Source organism: Microcaecilia unicolor, chromosome 3, assembly GCF_901765095.1.
Source record: "Microcaecilia unicolor chromosome 3, aMicUni1.1, whole genome shotgun sequence".
Classification (NCBI taxonomy): domain Eukaryota; kingdom Metazoa; phylum Chordata; class Amphibia; order Gymnophiona; family Siphonopidae; genus Microcaecilia; species Microcaecilia unicolor.
The window spans coordinates 381,615,754-381,635,429 of record NC_044033.1 but is presented as its reverse complement, the minus strand read 5'-3'; the positions used below and the strand labels follow the sequence as shown (position 1 = coordinate 381,635,429).

Here is a 19,676-nt window from a genome sequence, read left to right as displayed (position 1 = left end):
TATATTTATTAGGGCTGTACATTTAACACAATAACGCAATTAATGCGTTAAATGTTCAACTTGGATTAACATTTTTTAACACGTTAATGCCATCATCGTCTCTCCCCCACAAGCTAGAACCTCTTCTTACCTTTCCCAACACAACACTCCAATGGCCCCCCCCCTCTCCTTTGCAGATCCTTCTCCCTGCTCCTCACTGCTGCAGTGAAAAGTGAAGATACTTAACTGCAACAGGTATTCTCCGAGGACAGCAGGCTTCACATTCTCACAAGTGGGCGACGCTGATTCGCTTTGCCCGGTCTGGCATTTGCCATAGTAAAAAAGAGAGAGCTTTGTGAAGCGCAAGCCGTGCTCCACCGTGCATGCGCAAGTGCCTTCTCACCCATCATGTGAACACAGTCTTCTCAGTTTAATACTAAAATAAAAAATTAAGTAAAAATAACCAAGGAGGCAACTTCAAGAGGAGGTGGGAGGGATTGTGAGAATATGAAGCCTGTTGTCCTTGGAGAATACCTGCTACATGTAAGTACCTTCACTTTCTATGAGAATAAGCAGGCTTCTATCTTCTCACAAGTGGGGAGTCCCTAGCATCTAGGACACCGAAAACAACAAACACTGGTCAATTGGGCCTCGCAACGGAGAGGACATAACACAGATTAACCTGACCCTATATACAATCTGAATGACAGTGCAGCCTGGAACAGAATAAAATGGGCCTAGGAGGGTAGAGTTGGATTCCAGACCCCGAACAGATTCTGCAAAACTGACTGCCCAAACCGACTGTTGCGTCAGGTATCCTGCTCAAGGCAGTACTGTGACATGAATGTGTAGACTGAAGACCACGTCGCAGCCTTGCAAATTTCTTCAATGGAGGCCGACTTCAAGTGGGCTACCGATGCGGCCATGGCACTTGACATTGTGAGCCGTGACATGACCCTCCAAAGCCAGCCCAACTTGGGCATAAGTGAAGGAAATGCAATCTGCCAGCTAATTAGAAATGGTGCGTTTCCCGAAGGCAACCCCCATCCTGTTGGGATCAAAAGAAACAAAAAGCTGGGCAGACTGTCTGTGGGGCCTTGTCTGCTCCATGTAACAGGCTAATACTCTCTTGCAATCCAAGGTGTGCAAGCTGCTTTTGACAGGATAGGCATGAGGTGGGGGAAAAATGTTGGCTAGATAATTGACTGGTTCAGATGGAACTCAGACACCACCTTTGGCAGGAACGTAGGGTGCGTACAGAGGACTACCCTGTTGTGATGAAAATTAGTATAAGCTGAATCCACCACTAAGGCCTGAAGCTTACTGACCCTACAAGATGAAGTAATAGCCACCAAGAAAATGACCTTCCAGGTCAAGTACTTCAGATGGCAGGAACTCAGTGACTCAAAAGGAGCTTTTATCAGCTGGGTGAGAGCGACATTGAGATTCCGATCCCATGACACTGGTGGAGGCTTCACAGGGAGCTTTGACAGAAATAAACCTCTCATGAATCGAACAACTAGAGGCTGTCCAGAGATGGAGTTTCCTTCTACATGTTGATAAGCACTAATTGCATTAAGGTGAACCCTTATGGAGTTGGTCTTCAGACCAGACTCTGACAAGTGTAGAAGATATTCAAGCAGGGTCTCTGTATGGCAAGAAAGGGGATCTAGGGCCTTGCTCTCACACCATTTAAAACTAACACCTCTTAGTGGAATCTTTCCTGGAAGCCAGCAAGACTCAGGAGACACCGTCCAAAAGACCCAAAGAAACAAATTCTAGGCTCTCAACTTCCAGGCTGTAAGAGCCAGAGACTGGAGGTTGGGATGTAGACACAATCCCTTATTCTGAGTGATGAGGGTCGGAAAATACTCCAATCTCCACGGTTCTTCGAAGGATAATTCCAGAAGAAGAGGGAACCATATCTGCCATAACCAGTATGGTGCGATCAGAATTGTGGTTCCATGGTCTTGCTTGAATTTCAACAAAGTCTATCCCAGCAGAGGTATTGGAGGATACGCATACAGAAGACCTGACCCCCAACTGAGGAGGAAGGCATCTGATGCTAGCTGGTAGTGGACCTGAAGCCTGGAACAGAACTGAGGGACCTTGTGGTTGATCCGAGTGGCAAAAAGATCCACCGAGGGGGTGCTTCATGCTCGGAAGATCTTGTAGGCTATGCTCATGTTGAGAGGCCACTTCTACGGTTGCATTATCCTGCTCAACCTGATGGTCAGGGTATCCTCCTCAGTGTCGGACAGTATCTCACTATGGGACTGCCGAGACCAAACCTGCCTCGGTGCTGAGGAACCATGTTCTCGAGAGCACAGCTGATTCCCACTTCGACTCCGGTGAAGCTTCCTCCACCGATGTCGACGGGATGCCGGCTTAGGTGGCAGTCAACACCGGGGCCACATGCGGAACCAGTGTTGGAGGCTGCACCGCAGGCTGAGGGCCAGGTGGAGCCACAATGGGAGGTAAGGTAGGCGCAAGCACCCCTGATACTGATGCACACCACTGCATAAGGCCATCCAACAGCTCAGGGAGCAAAGCCTGGGATGTGCTCATCAAGGGCCAATACTGGGAAAAGCTGGGGTGCCGGCTAAGGCGCAGGTTGCAGAACCACTGGGGTCAACGTGGGAGCGGGATCTCGGCTGCTTGGAGACTGGCACATTGGCACTTCTTGTATAGAAGGGGAGCGATCCTCCCGGCGCCAACGTTTCTTGGGTGCTGAATCCTTCGATGCCCCGGAGATCCAAACACCATGTGTCGAGGGTGACCAATGAAGATGCTTCTTGGCCTTCGCCCAAAGCGGGTCACAAAGGCTCCTCAGTGCTGAAGAGGACAACGTTGAATCCGACGAGCAGGAGGCCTCGAGACAGGTGGAGACCCACTTGATGCTTCACTGCTCCCAATGTCTAAGGGTCTAGAAGCAGCCATGCTTACAGACAATCCCGATACCAGCGTGATGTTAGATGTCGAGGAACTGGACTTGGCTCCAAAAGTCTTCTCTTGTTGAGCCTCTCAGGAAACCTGGGTTCTCTTCTTCATGTAAAGACAGAGAACAGTTAGCAGGACTATGATCAAGCCCAAGAATGGGTGTTCCTTCCCCACCCCCCACCTCAGTCCGATTGTACCGGGTCTAGTCAGCGCTTGAAGCCACTGGGAATATTTGTGGACATGGACGGAAAATCTTTGTCGGCTAAATTAAATGACTCGATGGTGCCTGAAAAAGGGGCAAGGCACAGAGAAATATAAAGGGAGAGACCCGACCGGGCCTAAAAGCGGCCCGATGACGACGGACAAAAATAATAAAACTTAAAACCAGGCAAAACTATTTTAAGGAAATTAAAGGAAGGGTAAAAAGGTTCCAATAAAAGGAGTCAAAGAAAAGACGTAAAAAAATAACCGGAAGGCACAAAATAGCTCTTTAAAAAAACGGGAGAGTGAGGAGAGGACAAAAGAACAGCCCCTGGTCCTCACGCAGAAAAAAAAAAAGACCTGAGAGACCATGTTCGTGAAACGGGTGGGAAGGCACTTGCAGCTTGCTCTCCACAATGCTCTCTTTTACTATGGCAAATGCCGGACCGGGCGAAGCGGATTGGCATCACTCACTTGTGAGAAGATAGAAGCCTGCTTGTCAGAGAAACAATGCTGCTTCTCACCCAGCCCCAAGCGTCTCTAACAGGAAGTTCTGCCTCAGGACTTCCTGTAGATACTTCGGGCTGGGTGAGAAGCAGCACTGTTTTCACTGCAGCAATGAGGAGCAGGGAGCCGCTGAAGTGCCGTGCCAGGAGAGGTAAGAAGAGGTGCCGGCTGGAAGGTGCTTGCAGAAAAAAACGGAAGATAGAGGGAGAAAGATGCGGACTATGGTGGGGGCCACAAGAGAAAGAGGAAGCAGAAAAAAGAAGACAGAGAAAGATGTGGACCGGGGGTGGGGGGGGGGGGGGGGGAGAAGAGGAACAGACAGATGCGAAAAGGGGGTGTTAGAGGGACAGATGTTGGAAATAGGGGATGGAAGGATCAAAGAAGGGATATGAGAGGGTAGGAAAGAGAAGGGAAACATTGGTGATCATGGATGGAGGGAAGGGAGAAGATGGTGCCCATGGAGGTGAGGGGAGGGGATGAGATGGTGCCCATGGAGGGGAAATGATGGTGACCATGGAGGGGAAGGGAATGAAGATGGTGCCCATAGAGGGGATGGGAGTGATATGGGAGGAGATGGTGCCCATTTGGATCATGTGATTAATTGTGCAATTAAAAATTGTAATTGTATATTTATATATCCATCTAATCTATATATTTTTTTCTATTTTAAAAGCCAAAACAAGTTAACATTTCATCATTATGTGAATACTCATGCATTTCTTTCTGATTACATAGAAAACCAGGAGCATTAATATATAATTAAAAGGACAGACTCATGGTTTTAAACACAGCAATCTGAAAATTAAAGATTTTCTATGTTAAAGCAATAAAGATGAAGACAAAATGAAGTAATAGGACTGCCATGCCTGCCAATCATTCATTTAATTTATATATTTGGAACTGCAAACTCAGTATGGAATATGCTAAGAGAATTTTTTGTTCAGTTCCCTCTCAAAGATTGGAGAGGTTTGATGTGGCTACTTGTGGCTGTACTTTTCCCTGTCAAAACCACAGATGAAAGGGAGCACCAAAAATGAAAATCTATAATAAAGGAAAAAGACCTCAAATGTCCCAACTTGGCAGCAAGTTCAATATCTTAGTGCCATTTATTGGACTCCAGTCTTCTCATTGGTCTAAAAAACCTCCAAATGATATTTTTTTATTTTGTATCTATAAATTGTGCACTCTGACTTCTTCAAATCTCTTCAAACATTATAATTCAGTTTTCCATAAAATCTTGCAATTTAAAGCATCTAAAGCACTTAGCTTGATTCTTGTGCCCAACAGGGCTCTCTGTTTCACTTTTAATTATGCTTCTTCAGGGGACTAAGTGCTCACAATATTTTAATTCACTTAACACCAGACTTCAAACATGGCGCCATTCTATAAAGAGCACAAGCCTCATACAGAGTTTAGTGCAGATCCTGTGCCTAACTTTTGGGCACTGGACTTACACCTGCTGAAACCTTGTGTCAATGCCAGCACACAAGTTAGGCATGGTAAGGCAGTATTCTGTAATTATGTGTGCAACTTTTTGGAATATCCTAACACACCCATGGCTATGTTCCCTTAAGATATGTGCCAAGGGAGTTGGGCACTGTGCCTTATAGAACAGCATGCATCCAGATATGCGTTCAAATTTTAACGAGTGCTAACATCAATAACTGCTTATAAGCACCCAATTATTGAAGGTTCAGAGCTCATTATCCAATTTATTTACACACACATCTTGGAAATGTGCCCAAAGTTGAGCACACAACTTTGGGCGCCATATATAGAATCCAGGAATAAGTATTTATTTCATATATGATCACAAAGTTGGAAGGTTAAAAAAAAAAAAATTATGTCAATTAAGAACAGTGAGGTCTATTTCTTCAGGAGGATTTTTAGGTCTTAGCACAGGAATTGATTTTGACCAAACTTGATTACTGTAATGTTCTTGACGCTGGGTTACATCATCATCTTTTATACAACTTGTTAAGACTACAGCAGCAAAACTAATTTATAGGTGTAAAAAGTTTGATTGGGCATCTCCTTTGTGTAGACTATATTGGTTGCCTGTTGAAGCTAGGGTGGAGATCAAGTTAACATGCTGGGTATATAAAATTATTTCTGGAAATCCATTATATCTTACCGAATTATTAACTTTGCCCTCTATGAGACTAGGTTCTCATTTTAGTTCTATACTTAAATTGGGATTTCAATCGGTTAAGAATATTAAACTGAAAGGATTTCTCGTAAGCTCTTTTTGTTATCTGTCCAGTAAGATTTGGAATATGGTACCTTTGCAAATTAGATCTTTGCCTAATTATTTTCAACTTCATAAAGATTTAAATATCTTCCTTTTTTATTAAATTCTATGATCTTAATTATTGAATTTTAATTTAGATCTATGTTCTTACGGCAAATCAGTTGCCTTGGTATTTATTTTATGTTATCCGCTTTGATTCCTGATTAGATATAAGTGAGATATAAGCACTAGATGAATAGAACAGAATAAATTTCTCCCCTAAGACAAGACGACACTTCAATTCCATGTCTATCCACAACAAATGAAAGGCTGGAGCTACCTATGATAATTCCAACTTTTGGTATACTATTCTACATTATCTTTATCTGTATGTATATTACCAGGAAAGAGGAGTTTGCTGCAGTGACGGTCCCATGGGGCTTAATAAATGCAGGCCTCAGCTTTGCCATCTGTTCCATAGAAGAAGGACGAATCCCATTATCTTTAGTTACAGTTTCTTTTCCTGAGAGAGATTAACATTTGTAAATGTAAATGCTCTTATTTATAAAAAGAAAATTAGCTTTTCAGAGTTTAACATTTGATTTAGCTAAATGCTTTTCATAGTCACAGGATTGCTAAAAGAAAAAGTTGGTAAATCAGATCTTAGAAAATACAGTACTTAGCTGTAGCAGGTGTTCTCCAAGGACAGCAGGATATACATCCTCAAAAATGGGTGATGTCAATCAACAGAATCCCACATGGTATTCCTGCTCTACGCAATAGTGTGAAGTGAATGTATGGACAGAACAACATGTTTCAATCATGAAAATCTCTTCTATGGAGGCCAACTTCAAGTAGGCTACCAAAACCACCGCAGCTCTGACATTATAAGGCATGACATGATCCTCTAAGGTTAGGCTTGCCTGAGCTTAAGTGAAGGAAATGCATTCTGCTAGCCAATTGGCAAGAATGCTCAATGATGGCAGTCCTCATCCTGTTAGGGTCAAAACAAAAAGCTGGGTGGACCTTCTACGGGCTTTAGTTCACACTAGATAGAAAGCTAAAGCTCTCCTGCAGATTTGTGGTTTGAAGCTAAGAGCATTGTCAAGTAAAATGCTGAGGAGTTTCAAGGAAAGGACCAGTGGAACTTTTACATTGTGGAGTGGTACGTCATGCTGGGTGGGTCTGTGAATAGAAGAGCCTTGGATTTCTCTGGGTTTAACTTTAACTTGTGATCAGTTAGCCAAGAAGTGACCTTTGAAAGTTTGTCATTAAGAGAGTGAACATCCTGTGGATTGGTATGGTCTAAGGGAGTAATGATATGAATGTCCTTCAATCCTCTCCCCATCTTAAGGAGCAATTGCCATTTCCATACAATGGACACTGCACTCACAGCTGCCTTAGCTGCTGCTGCACCTTTCCTCCGACCCAGTTCCTGTTTAATCTGCTTCTTAAAACTGGCCGGAATCAGCCCTCCTCTGTCTGCTTCATACTCCTGGTCCTGATAATTATCCAAACCAACCCTGGTCCTTTTTTTTTTTTTCACAGGAGCCTTATCACAGCAGAAACATTCAGATACATTTCCCACAACCTTTAGTCAACAATTCTTCCACAGGAAACTATCTGGAGCCTTAGAGCTTGTTCTGTCTGTCTCCAAATATCAGCTTTGAAAGATGAGATCAACAAACTTAAGAAAGAATTAGCTACAACTAAAAAAGAATCCAGTTATCTTTTGTTGCGTCAAAAAGATCTTGAGGAGATTAATCAGAACCATTTAATATTTACAAGTCCTGTCTTAGGTGCAATATTTGCCTTAAAGGATTGTTTGCTTTATATTCCTCTTTTTGTATTAATCTTGGAATCCAATGATGTGGACTTGAGTGTTAAGTTCTATATAATATTTAATATTTTTAAAAATATTTTAATTGTTATAACACTTTTCTGTACAAGTGTAAATCCTTGATATGATTTAAATTTATAAATAACAACAACAACAAGCATCCAGGATTACTGAATTCCCAGCCAATTTACCACCACCACCACCACTGCCACAGAGAATGAAACTACAGAGGAATAAATGGGTCACAGTAGGCTCTGGTAGACTAAGATCTGTGACAAAGAAGCACTCTCCTTCTCAATCTTTGCCCCTTTCAAATTCTTTTGCTGCACTGCATCATTTTGATGCTGAGAAAAGAAGTACTGTGGTGGAACCAGAGGCAATGAAAGTAGCACAACCCAAGAAACATCCCCCAAACAATGACAGATTGGTAAAAAGCAGAAAACTCTTACTGCTCGGAGACTCCATTATCAGAGGCATTAACTTAGGAACACAGTTCAAGAGTTCCAACCTAGTGAAATGCCTTCCAGGATATTCACCTACCAGATGTACTGATCGAATACTGAAAGTGATCTGAGAAGAGAGCAAGGCTTCAAATACTGATGTTGTAAATTCACCTGGGGACAAATGACCTGGCCAACAATAGTACATTTACAGCACAGAGAGCGTTCCAAAGCTTGGGGAGGCACTGAAATCTTTGGTTCGGACTGTGGCTTTTTCTGAAATAATTCCCGCATGGGGGAAGGGAGAGGAAAGACTACACAAAACAGTGGATTTCAATAAGTGGCTTGAGTCTTGGTGTAAAGAAGAAGGTTTTAGATACAGAGGAGCATGGGGTAATACGTGGAGAAATAACAGGCTCTACTGTAATGATGGGCTACATCTTTCTGTGACTGGAAAAAGGATCCTTGGGGAGAAATTCAGACAGTAGGTTTCTAGACATTTAAACTAAAAGGCGGGGGTGACAAAAGGAAACAAGGGAATTCGGAAAGTCACTCCCAGAATAAACATGACGGCAGAGGGAAAGGTCATCTAAATGTAGAAAACCACCTAAACTCACTATGCAAATGGAAAGCACTGAGCACAAATGCTCGTAGTCTAGGTAAAAAGGTTCAAAAACTTGCAAGCTCTGATGTTTGAAGAAAACTTGGATATTGTTGCTATTACAGAGACATGGTTCAATGATTCCCATGAATGGGGTGTGACTATACTGGACTATAATCTTTTTAGGAAAGATAGAGAGGGCCGCAAACAAATCTTTTCCGGAGATGGGAAGGCGGTAGAACGAGAGGACATGAAATGAGATTGAAGGGGGGCAGACTCAGGAAAGATATCAGGAAGTATTTTTTCACGGAGAGGGTGGTGGATGCTTGGAATGCCCTCCCGCGGGAGGTGGTGGAGATGAAAACGGTAACGGAGTTCAAACATGCGTGGGATATGCATAGAGGAATCCTGTGCAGAAGGAATGGATCCTCAGAAGCTTAGCTGAAATTGGGTGGCGGAGCAGTTGGGGGGAAGAGGAGGTGGTGGTTGGGAGGCGAGGATAGGGGAGGGCAGACTTATACGGTCTGTACCAGAGCCGGTGATGGGAGGCGGGAAATACTGCTGGGCAGACTTATATGGTCTGTGCCCTGAAAAGGACAGGTACAAATTCAAGGTAAGGTATACACATATGAGTTTGTCTTGGGCAGACTGGATGGACCATGCAGGTCTTTTTCTGCCGTCATCTACTATGTTACTATGAGTGGCGCTGTATGTGAGAGACAATATCAGAGCGGTTGAAATGCAGGGGACCTGGGGAGAGGAAGAAGCTTTATGGATCGACCTAGAAAGTGAAGATGGAATCTGTATCCACAAGGGGGTTATCTACAGACCTCCGGCACAAAAGGAGAAGCTAGACAAGGATCTGATAGAAGATATTCAAAAGATTGGTATGAAAAGGAAAGTGCTACTGTTGGGAGATTTCAACTTGTCTGATGTGGATTGGAACATCCCGTTTGCGGAATCGGAAATAAGTAGGGAGACTGTGGATGCCTATCAAAGTGCCTTGCTCAGACAAATGGTGACGGAACCCACGAGAGAAGGGCTGATGCTGGATCTAGTGCTCATGAATGGAGAAAGTGTTTCCAAAATCTGGGTGGGTACCCACTAATAGTGATCATCACACCATATGGTTAGATATAAGGGCAAAGGTGGAGTGTGGACACACAAAACTCATAGTACTGTATTTCAGATGCACTGATTTTGATAAAATGGGGGAATACCTGAAGGAGTTGTTGGAGTGGGAAGGCGAAGGAGATGTGAAAAATCAGTGGTCAAAGCTAAAGGCTACTATATATATATTTTTTGTTGTTGTTACATTTGTACCCCGCGCTTTCCCACTCATGGCAGGCTCAATGCGGCTTATATGGGGGCAATGGAGGGTTAAGTGACTTGCCCAGAATCACAAGGAGCTGCCCGTGCCTGAAGTGGGAATCGAACTCAGTTCCTCAGTTCCCCAGGACCAAAGTCCACCACCCTAACCACTAGGCCACTCCTCCACTTATTTATTTATTGCATTTGTATCCCACATTTTCCCACCTATTTGCAGGCTCAATTTGGCTTACATAGTTTAGTTATGATATTATCATTCCAGGATATCAGATACAATTTGTAACATGTAGAGAGTAAGTAAGGGGAAGAAGAAGGAAGTGATTGGGCGGGTAAGTTTAGAAGGTGGACTTTCATAACTGGATGGATTGGTGAGGTGGATTGTTGTGGCTATGGGTTCTCTTTGTAGGCCTTGTTGAAGAGATATGTTTTCAGAGATTTGCGAAAGTTAGTTATTTCCTCTATTGTTTTTAGGTCTGTGGGTAATGCATTCCATAGCTGCGTGCTCATGTAGGAGAGGGTAGTGGCATACATCAGCTTGTATTTTAGACCTTTACAGCTGGAGAAGTGCAGATTGAGAAATTTGCGGGACGATTTTGTGGTGTTTCTGGGAGGTAGGTCCACAAGGTTTAGCATGTAGATTGGGGCGTCTGTGTGAATGATTTTGTGTACAATCGTGCAGATCTTGAACGCAATGCGTTCCTTAAGTGGGAGCCAGTGAAGTTTCTCTCTTAGGGGTTTTGCACTTTCATATTTAGTTTTTCCAAATATGAGTCTGGCGGCAGTATTCTGGGCTGTTTGGAGTTTTTTGATAGTCTGTTCTTTGCAGCCAGCATACAGTGCATTGCAGTAGTCCAGGTGGCTTATTACCATTGACTGTACCAGGGTTCGGAAGACGTGTCTCGGGAAGAAAGGTTTTACTCTTTTGAGTTTCCACATGGAGTGGAACATCTTTTTCGTTGTGTTCTTCACGTGGGTGTCGAGAGTGAGGTTTCGATCAATGGTAACTCCAAGAATTTTCAAGTTTTGTGAAACAGGAAGAGAACAATATGGTGTGTTTATGATGGAGAAGTTTTCTGTGTTATGTTGTGAGGTTAGTACAAGACGTGTTTTTTCTGTGTTGAGTTTTAGTTGGAATGCATCCGCCCAGGTGTGCATGATGTGGAAGCTTTGGTTGATCTCGTTGGTGATTTCATTTAGATCATGTTTGAACGGGATGTAAATTGTGACATCGTCTGCATATATGTAAGGGTTGAGGTTTTGATTGGCTAGAAGTTTGGCTAAAGGTATCATTAGGTTGAATAAGGTTGGTGAGAGGGGGGACTGATCTTTATGCGAGGAAAGTAAACAAAACCATGAGAAAAAGGAAGCCTATATGGTTCTCAAAAACAATTAGCTGAAAAAATAAAAGCAAGAGAGGCTTTGTTCAAAAAATACAAAAGAACGCAATGAGAGGATCACGGAAAAGATTATCGGATTAAACTCAAAGAAGTGAAGAAGGAAATATGGCTTGCGAAAGCGCGAGCGGAAAAGAAAGTGTCTAAAGATGTAAAGAGAGGTGACAAGACCTTTTTCAGATATATTGGAGAAAGGAGAAAAGATAGGAATGGAATTGCGAGACTGAAAGATAACGAGAATGGTTATGTGGAGAGTGAGGAGGATAAAGCAAACGTGCTAAACAATTACTTCTCTTCAGTATTCATGGAAGAAAATCCTGGAGAAGGACTGCAGTTGGCTGCCGAGAGAATATCTGGGAATGGAGTGGATACTGCACAGTTTAGGGAAGAAAGAGTTTATAAACAGCTGGAGAATCTGAAGGTAGACAGAGCTATGGGGCCGGATGGGATACATCCCAGGCCACTGAGGAAGCTCAGGGAGGTACTGGCGAAACCTCTTAAAGATTTATTTAATAGATCTTTAGAGACGGGAGAGGTTCTGCGAGACTGGAGACGAACGGATGTGGTCCCTCTTCACAAAAGTGGAGACAGGGAAGAAGTGGGAAACTACAGACAGGTAAGTCTCACGTCGGTGGTACGAAAAATAATGGAGTTGCTGCTGAAAGGATAGTTAACTTTCTGGAAGCAGACGGGTTACAGGACCCGAGGCAATATGGCTTTACCAAAGGAAAATCCTGCCAAACGAATCTCACTGACTTCTTTGACTGGGTGACCAAAGAACTGGATGAAGGGCGTGCGATAGATGTAATCTACTTGAATTTCAGCAAAGACATTGATACGGTCCCCCACAGAAGACTCGTGAATAAGCTGAAAGGGCTGACCTTAGGATCGAAAGTGGTGAACTGGATAGGAAACTGGTTGACTGACAGGTAGCAGAGGGTGGTGGTAAATGTAATCTGCTCGGAGGAAAGGAAGGTGAGCAGTGGAGTTCCTCAGGGGTCGGTGCTGGGGCCTATTCTGTTTAATATATTTGTGAGAGATATTGCTGGAAGGTTGGAAGGAAGTGAAAACAGATTTTATTCTTTATACTGCAGCTCATGATGGTCAACCCAAAGAAAGACAAATTCTGGGCACCAAGTTGCCATGAAAACCAGAAATTTTGCTATGGTGCTAATGATTTGTTTTTATAGCTTGTTGTAGCTACTGTCGTTGCCACAGCAGATAAAGCTATTTCCTGCCTGTCTACACCATATTCTGAGAGTTTGAGCTCAATAATACCCAAACTAGTGACATGATAGACCTCACTTTTCCTGCCTTTATTTTGGTGGGGTCAATTGGGAGGCTGAGAGATCTCTCAGCTGTTGACTCCTAGATCCAAACATATTTTGTTAAGACCAGTGTTAATCTACATATCCAATACTTGACATATTTAGGGGGATGAGAACACTACAGGAGAAAAAGTCACAAAATACTTCTCTAGCAGCAGATCCTTTTACCTAGGTGCTGGATCTACTAAGGGTCTCAAAGTGCATGACAATGGTTTTAAAACTAGTCTATAACATTATTTACTAGGTGCTCATAGTACAGACTGTATTCTTGTTGCTATCACGTGCAGGGTGCCCACTGACCCAGACACAATCCTACTCCAGTCTTGTACCCTAGAGCTCTGTCAAAGCAGCTTCACTTTGATTTATAAAATGCCTTCCTTATAGTCCTGACCATACATTTCTATATGAACTTGCTGTAACTCCTGCTAGTCCACTCCTAGGTACTACCTGTTCATAAATTTCAGTTCTTACAAACTAGGCAGACATTAGGTCTTATCTGATAATTTTCTTTCCACTAGTCCTTCCCACTATTACAGAACCTGAGGGAAAGTTGTGTTCTCAACCAGCAAGTGGAGATAGAGAACTGAAAACTGAGCTGAGATATCTCTCTCTTGGCATCTAGTATAGCTCCTCAATATTTATGTAGCCAAGTAGTAAGGATAATACTCAAAATAAACACAACTTAAACAACTCGCTAACTTAACCCTAACCAGATGAGCAAATGTGTGGACCTCTCATCTCTGGACAACTTGCAGAGACCAAGAGACATGCAGGAAGCACCATGAAAGGTGACAGTTGTTATTTGGCCCATTTCTTCAGACTGACTAAGCATCTCAGAAACCTCGAACGGGACTCTGTAGTAAGAAGGACTAATGGAAAAAAATTATTAGGTAAGACCTAATTCCTCCTTCCATTACATAGCTTCCCACCATTCCAGAACTTGTGGGATGCATAAAAGCAATCCCTGGAGTGGGTGGGATCCTGGCACTGCCTCCCTGAAGACAACTACTACTACTACTACTATTTAGCATTTCTATAGCGCTACAAGGCGTACGCAGCGCTGCACAAACATAGAAGAAAGACAGTCCCTGCTCAAAGAGCTTACAATCTAATAGAGACAAACCCCCAAACTGGCTTCTGAATGTGTCACAACATCCACCTTTGACAAAGGTATGCAAGAATGAGTCCACAAGGCCTGAGGAGCCTGCTTCCCCACAAGCAAATAAGTTGACGCGATAGTCTCCTTCAGCCATCTAGCAATTGTGGAATTGGAAGCCATGAGGCCAAGCCTCTGTTTACCAAAAAAATACAGTTGGTTCGATTTGCGAAACTCATTATTGATTTCCAGATATCTAATGAGGACTCTATGCACGTCAAGAAGCTTCAAGAAAGAATACCGAAATTCTTCATCCTCTCTGTGAAACAGCGAAAGCTCCACAGATTGGTTGAGATGAAATGCCGATACCATTTTTGGAAGAAAGGAAGTAACCATGTGCAGGGAGAGCCCTGTTTCCGAAAAACGGAGAAAGGGATTCCCGAGTAGAGCCTGAAGATCCGAAACCCTACGTGATGACACAACAGCCAGCAAGAATGTTGACTTTAGCACAAGATCTTTCAAGGAGGCCTTCCAAAGTGGCTCAAAAGGAAGCTTCAGAAGAGCCTGAAGGACTAAATTAAGATTCCTCCCTGGGTACAGTGTACGAAAGGGATGCTGCAAGTGGCCTGCTCCCTGCGATAATCGAACAATATCTGGGGTGAACCACAAGAGACATCTTTTGTAGTCAGCCCCTGAAACAGGCCAAAGCCGCATCCTGAATTTTTAGAGAAACCAAAGCCAATCCTTTCTGAAGTACTGCCTGGAGAAACGCTTCTTGGTGTGTGCAATCTAAGTGGAGAAGGGTCTGATCTCAGAATACCAGCCCTCAAATGTCCTCCGCACCCTCACATTCACCATGGATGTACAGCATTTTCGAGCCTGAAGCAAGGTAGCAATGACTGAATCAGAATAACCTTTTCGTCTCAACCAAGCTCTTTAAATGGCTACACTGCAAGACCAAAGGGGCACAGATCCTCCATGAGCATGGGACCTTGCTTCAGTATGCCGTGTACCTACAGAAGATGGAGAGGATCCTCGTCCAGGTTCGCATAGCAAGGCCTCTGCAGCCAATCTGGGCCTATGAGAATTATTTGATCTTAGTGCAATACAATCCTTTTCAACACATGGCGCACCATGGGCTAAGGAGGGAAGACGCATAGTATATGTGTCTCTGGTCAGGTCTGCAGTAAAGTATTGATCTCTATTGAACACAGTTCTTTCCAACAGCTGAAGAACTTGGGGACTTTGGCATTGTTTCTTCACCATCAAGTCAAGAAGCAGAGAACTCCACTAGTCCTCTATCAGCTGAAAACCCTGACTGGATAGTTCCCATTCTACTGGGTCCAAGGAGTGCTTGCTGAGAAAGTCCGCCGACACATTCAAGGACCCAGCTATGTGAGATTCTGACAAGCAAAGGAGATTTTTCTCCTCCCAACTCATGAGGGAAGCCACTTCCAATGCCATCAGATAGCTGTGGGTTCCACCTTGCTTGCTGATATAAGCTACTTTCATCACGTTATTGGAGAAAACTCGGACTAGGGCCCCTGCCAGAAAAGAAGCAAAGTTGTGCAAGGCATTCCGTGCTGCCCTGAGCTCCAAGTGATTTTGTGACAGAACAGTATGTTTCAAGTCTGTGATAATTATTTTGATATTTTCCTGCAATGTATTTCTCTAGTTTGGACAAAGGTGGTGCATGTTTATACTTACAGCTGTTACAGAGAACTGACCTTTCCAACTTTAGTTAACACAGAGAAAGGGGAAGTGCCTGCAGTGATGTAGCCAGCTATTTTCAAATGTTGATGTTCTGAGCTCTGATTGGAATGGAGTTTGAAGTTACCCAGGAGCTACTGGCTTTTGCTCCAGTCTTAGCCAGGAAGAAAAGAGAGTAGGATCTCTTTGCTGAGGCTCGGTGAACGGTTATATCTCCTGACCTTCCCAGGTACTAATTAGTTGGTATACAAATATTTAGTGTTATAATTGATCCATATTTCAGTTACCTGCTATTGTTCTGTTGATTGCACTTTTTCTGTTCATTGTTCAATATTTTTAAGACAAAAAAACAACTTTCAGTTTATTGCCTCTGTCTGTGGACTGATAAAGAATCCTTGTGGTTTGTGTTTTGGGTCTGTGAGTGCTTTCTGGGAACTGTGGGACCACTGGGAGTGTGGCCCCAGTAACCTAGAAATCACTGGGAATAATTTGAGAATGGGAGACTCATCCAGAGGCAGTTGTGACCCAGTTGGTGGGAGGAGGGTGCTAGTGTAGAGCACAAGCGGCAGGTGCAGGCGGACCTGGGCTGTGCTGGGGATAGACCCTCTAGTGGCCGCGGGGTAACCCCAGGCAGTTGGCTAGGCATTTTGTGACAGATTTATTGATCACTGAGACTACTGCAATGCCCATGTGCACTGTGCCAGATGAACTAGTAATGAGCTCCCCAACTCGACCTGCTGGTGTCTGCTGTCACCATCTCCCATTGTGTTATCAGAAAGGGAGCTCCGATGGTCAAATTCCTGGGTGACAACCACCACTGCTGGCAACCAGCATCCAAAGAAGACAAAGGCTATACATCTGCGACACTGGAGACCAGTGGCTGTGAAAAGACTCCTGCAAAGGTCGCATATGACTCCAGAACCTGGATGTAGTCTCAGGCTTTGGGTCTGCCTTAATCAAGATGATGACAAACCTGTTGAACCAACTTCAACCTATTGAGTTTTGTAAGAAAGATCCTCTCCCTTGCTGTATCAAATACTCCAGCATCTATGCTGGAGTTAGTCTGTGCTTCAAAAAATTGATCACCCAACCCAACACTGCAGAAGACGAACAATTTTTTGTCATCGACATGCTGCTTAAATAGGATGACACATGAATGAACCAGTTGTCCAGATATGGGTAAACTCTGATTCCCTCGTGCCGAAGTAGAGGAGTGTGGTAGCCGTGTTAGTCCACTCTTAAGGTTATCAATAGAAATCAAACAAATAAAACATGGAAAAGAAACTAAGATGATACCTTTTTTATTGGACATAACTTAATACATTTCTTGATTAGCTTTCGAAGGTTGCCCTTCTTCGTCAGATCGGAAATAAGCAAATGTGCTAGCTGACAGTGTATATAAGTGAAAACCTTCAAGCATTACTATGACAGTCTGACAGGGTGGGAGGATGGGGGTGGGTCGGAGGTATGCATGGGGACATCAAAGCATATCATTGATATTCTAACAGGATGGGTGTGGATAGGTGAGGGGTGGGGTGGTCAACAGAGACATACAGCTTTATGGTTTATAATGGGCTAGGAACCCCAGGTCCTTAAGTCCTTTCTGTTGGGTGTTAAAATATTCAATCATTCTGACTTCAAAGGTCTTACGTTCTTGTATGGTTTTAAAGTTACCTTTCAGTATTCTCACTGTGAAATCACTGGTACAGTGTCCTGGTTCTGTGAAGTGCTGTCCCACCGGGGTGGGGGCCCTACTGGCTGTATTGTTCATATGATGTCTATGTAAATTGAATCTTGTCTTAAGCATCTGGCCTGTTTCTCCAATATAGCATCCTTCGCTACATTTTTTACACTGAATGATATATACCACATTGGAAGATGAGCAAGTGAAAGATCCCTTTATGTTGAATATCTTTCCTTTGTGGGTAACTGTGGGGTCCTGTGAAATATTTTGGCATAGTTTGCAACTGGATAAATTACAGGGACTTGTGCCCTTCTGTTCCTTTTCAGTCTGTGATGGAAGTTTACTTCTGATTAGCTTGTGTTTTAAGTTGGGTGGTTGTCGGAAGGCAAGTATTGGTGGGGATGAGAATATCTCTTTCAGTAATTCATCCTCCTGGAGTATAGGTTGTAGATCTCTTATGATTTTTCTCAGTTTTTCCAGCTCTGGATTGTATGTCACTACAAGGGGAATTCTGTCTGTAGATTTTTTCTCCTTGTACTGTAGCAGATTCTCCCTCGGTGTTTTGAGGGAGGAGGCAATATTCTTGGAGATTATTTTGGGGTTGTAGCCTTTCTGTTTGAAGGATGCACTCAGGCTTTTAAGGTGTCTGTCTCTGTCCCCTGGGTCAGAACAGATACGGTGGTATCTTGTGGCTTAGCTGTAAATGATGGATCTTTTTGTATGTGAAGGATGGAAGCTAGAGTTGAGGAGGTAGCTGCATCTGTCTGTGGGTTTCTTGTATATAGATGTTTGTATACAGCCATCACTGATTGAGACCGTGGTGTCCAAAAAATTGACTTTTTCTGGGGAGTAGTCAATTTTGAATCTGATTGTAGGATGGTATGTATTGAAGGCAGAATAAAATTGTTTCAGAGTGCCGAAGGAAGGCCACCACCACCACCACCACCATAGTCTTGGTAAATGTTCCTGATGCCGTTGTGAGACTGAAGGGCAAAGCACTAAACTGGATGCAACAGCCAAACACTTCAAAATGCAGAAACCTCTGATGCAGCGGCCATATGGGTATATGAAAGTACACCTCCTTGAGATCAAGGGCAGTGAGAAATCCTCCTGCTTGAACAATGGCTATGACTGCTCTTAGCATTTCCATTTGAATGTGGGACACTGGGAAGCTGCAGTATCTCTTTCTCTTCCAGAACCAACGGGTAGAGATGAGCCTGGCTCTTCCCACTCTCAGCCCCACGACCAGTGAGACCCCTTTCTCCTGTAATCAGGTCCTGCATGTCAGAATACATTGGGAAGGTCTTAGAAGGACCTCTAAATCCGAACTCCTGATGCCGATGTAGAAGGCTCCTCAATGGAAAGCACCGTCAGTATCTTACAAATAAGAGTACTGAGTTCCTTTTTATGAAATACTACTACTACTAATCATTTCTATAGCGCTACTAGACTTACGCAGAACTGTACACTTGAACATGAAGAGACAGTCCCTGCTCGACAGAGCTTACAACCTAATTAGGACAGACAAACAGGACAAATAAGAGATAAGGGAATATTAAAGTGAGGATGATAAAATAAGGGTTCTGAACAAGTGAATAAGTGTTAGGAGTTAAAATCAGCATCAAAAAGGTGGGCTTTTAGCTTAGATTTGAAGACGGCCAGAGATGGAGCTTGACGTACCGGCTCAGGAAGTCTATTCCAGGCATATGGTGCAGCAAGATAAAAGGAACGGAGTCTGGAGTTAGCGGTGGAGGAGAAGGGTGCAGTCCTTTTGGGCCACCCCCCCCCCCCTTCAGGATGGAGCTCAACCTCCTCTAAAGTCTCCTTCAATGATGGCTCCTCTGAATAGACCGAGGCCACATTAGATAAGGAGGGAGAAGCAGAGCGCCTCATGTGCCCACTCCTGGAGGTCTCCACAAGATCTCTTAGGAGGCGAAGGGGCAGTGAAGCAAGAAACTGAAGCACCTTGCAGCAACTCCAACTGTCCCTGCTTCAGTCAATAGGACTGGTCTAAGAGTAATATAAACTCCGGAGGAAACAAAGATCTCGATGCAGCTGAATGCTCTGTTGGGCCCTGAGGTTGTAAATTGGCGACTGTGCTGCCTGCGTGATCAGAGACTGTTCCTCACTGCCAGTCAGCCCCAACAAAATGGCGCCTGTTCCCACGCTCTTCTGCATAAAATTGCACACTGGTCCTGCTGGAGAGTAGTCCCTGGCATATTTGGACGCTGCGCCAAATCTGAAGATGTGCTGCTGTCGACCGTTTCCTCTGTGTCCCATGGGATACTTAGCTTGCACACACTGTAACACCCTGACGCAGGATGGCGGGTCCCACAGCAGGAATACTGCTTAACTGCCTCTGTGGGAGTCACCATTGATCCTGACTTTTATAAGCGC

At 43.8% G+C, this 19,676-nt stretch overlaps 1 protein-coding gene across 4 annotated transcripts in view; it reads right to left on the bottom strand.

Annotated features, from left to right (window-relative positions):
- HADHB (hydroxyacyl-CoA dehydrogenase trifunctional multienzyme complex subunit beta) overlaps window positions 1-19,676 on the bottom strand; it is a 148,556-nt gene that overhangs the window by 36,494 nt on the left and 92,386 nt on the right. For all 4 annotated transcript variants that reach the window (XM_030198642.1, XM_030198640.1, XM_030198641.1 and 1 more), the window contains one exon: window positions 6,259-6,380. In XM_030198642.1, the coding sequence (XP_030054502.1) occupies window positions 6,259-6,380 (122 nt within the window). The remainder of the gene's footprint in view (window positions 1-6,258; window positions 6,381-19,676) is intronic.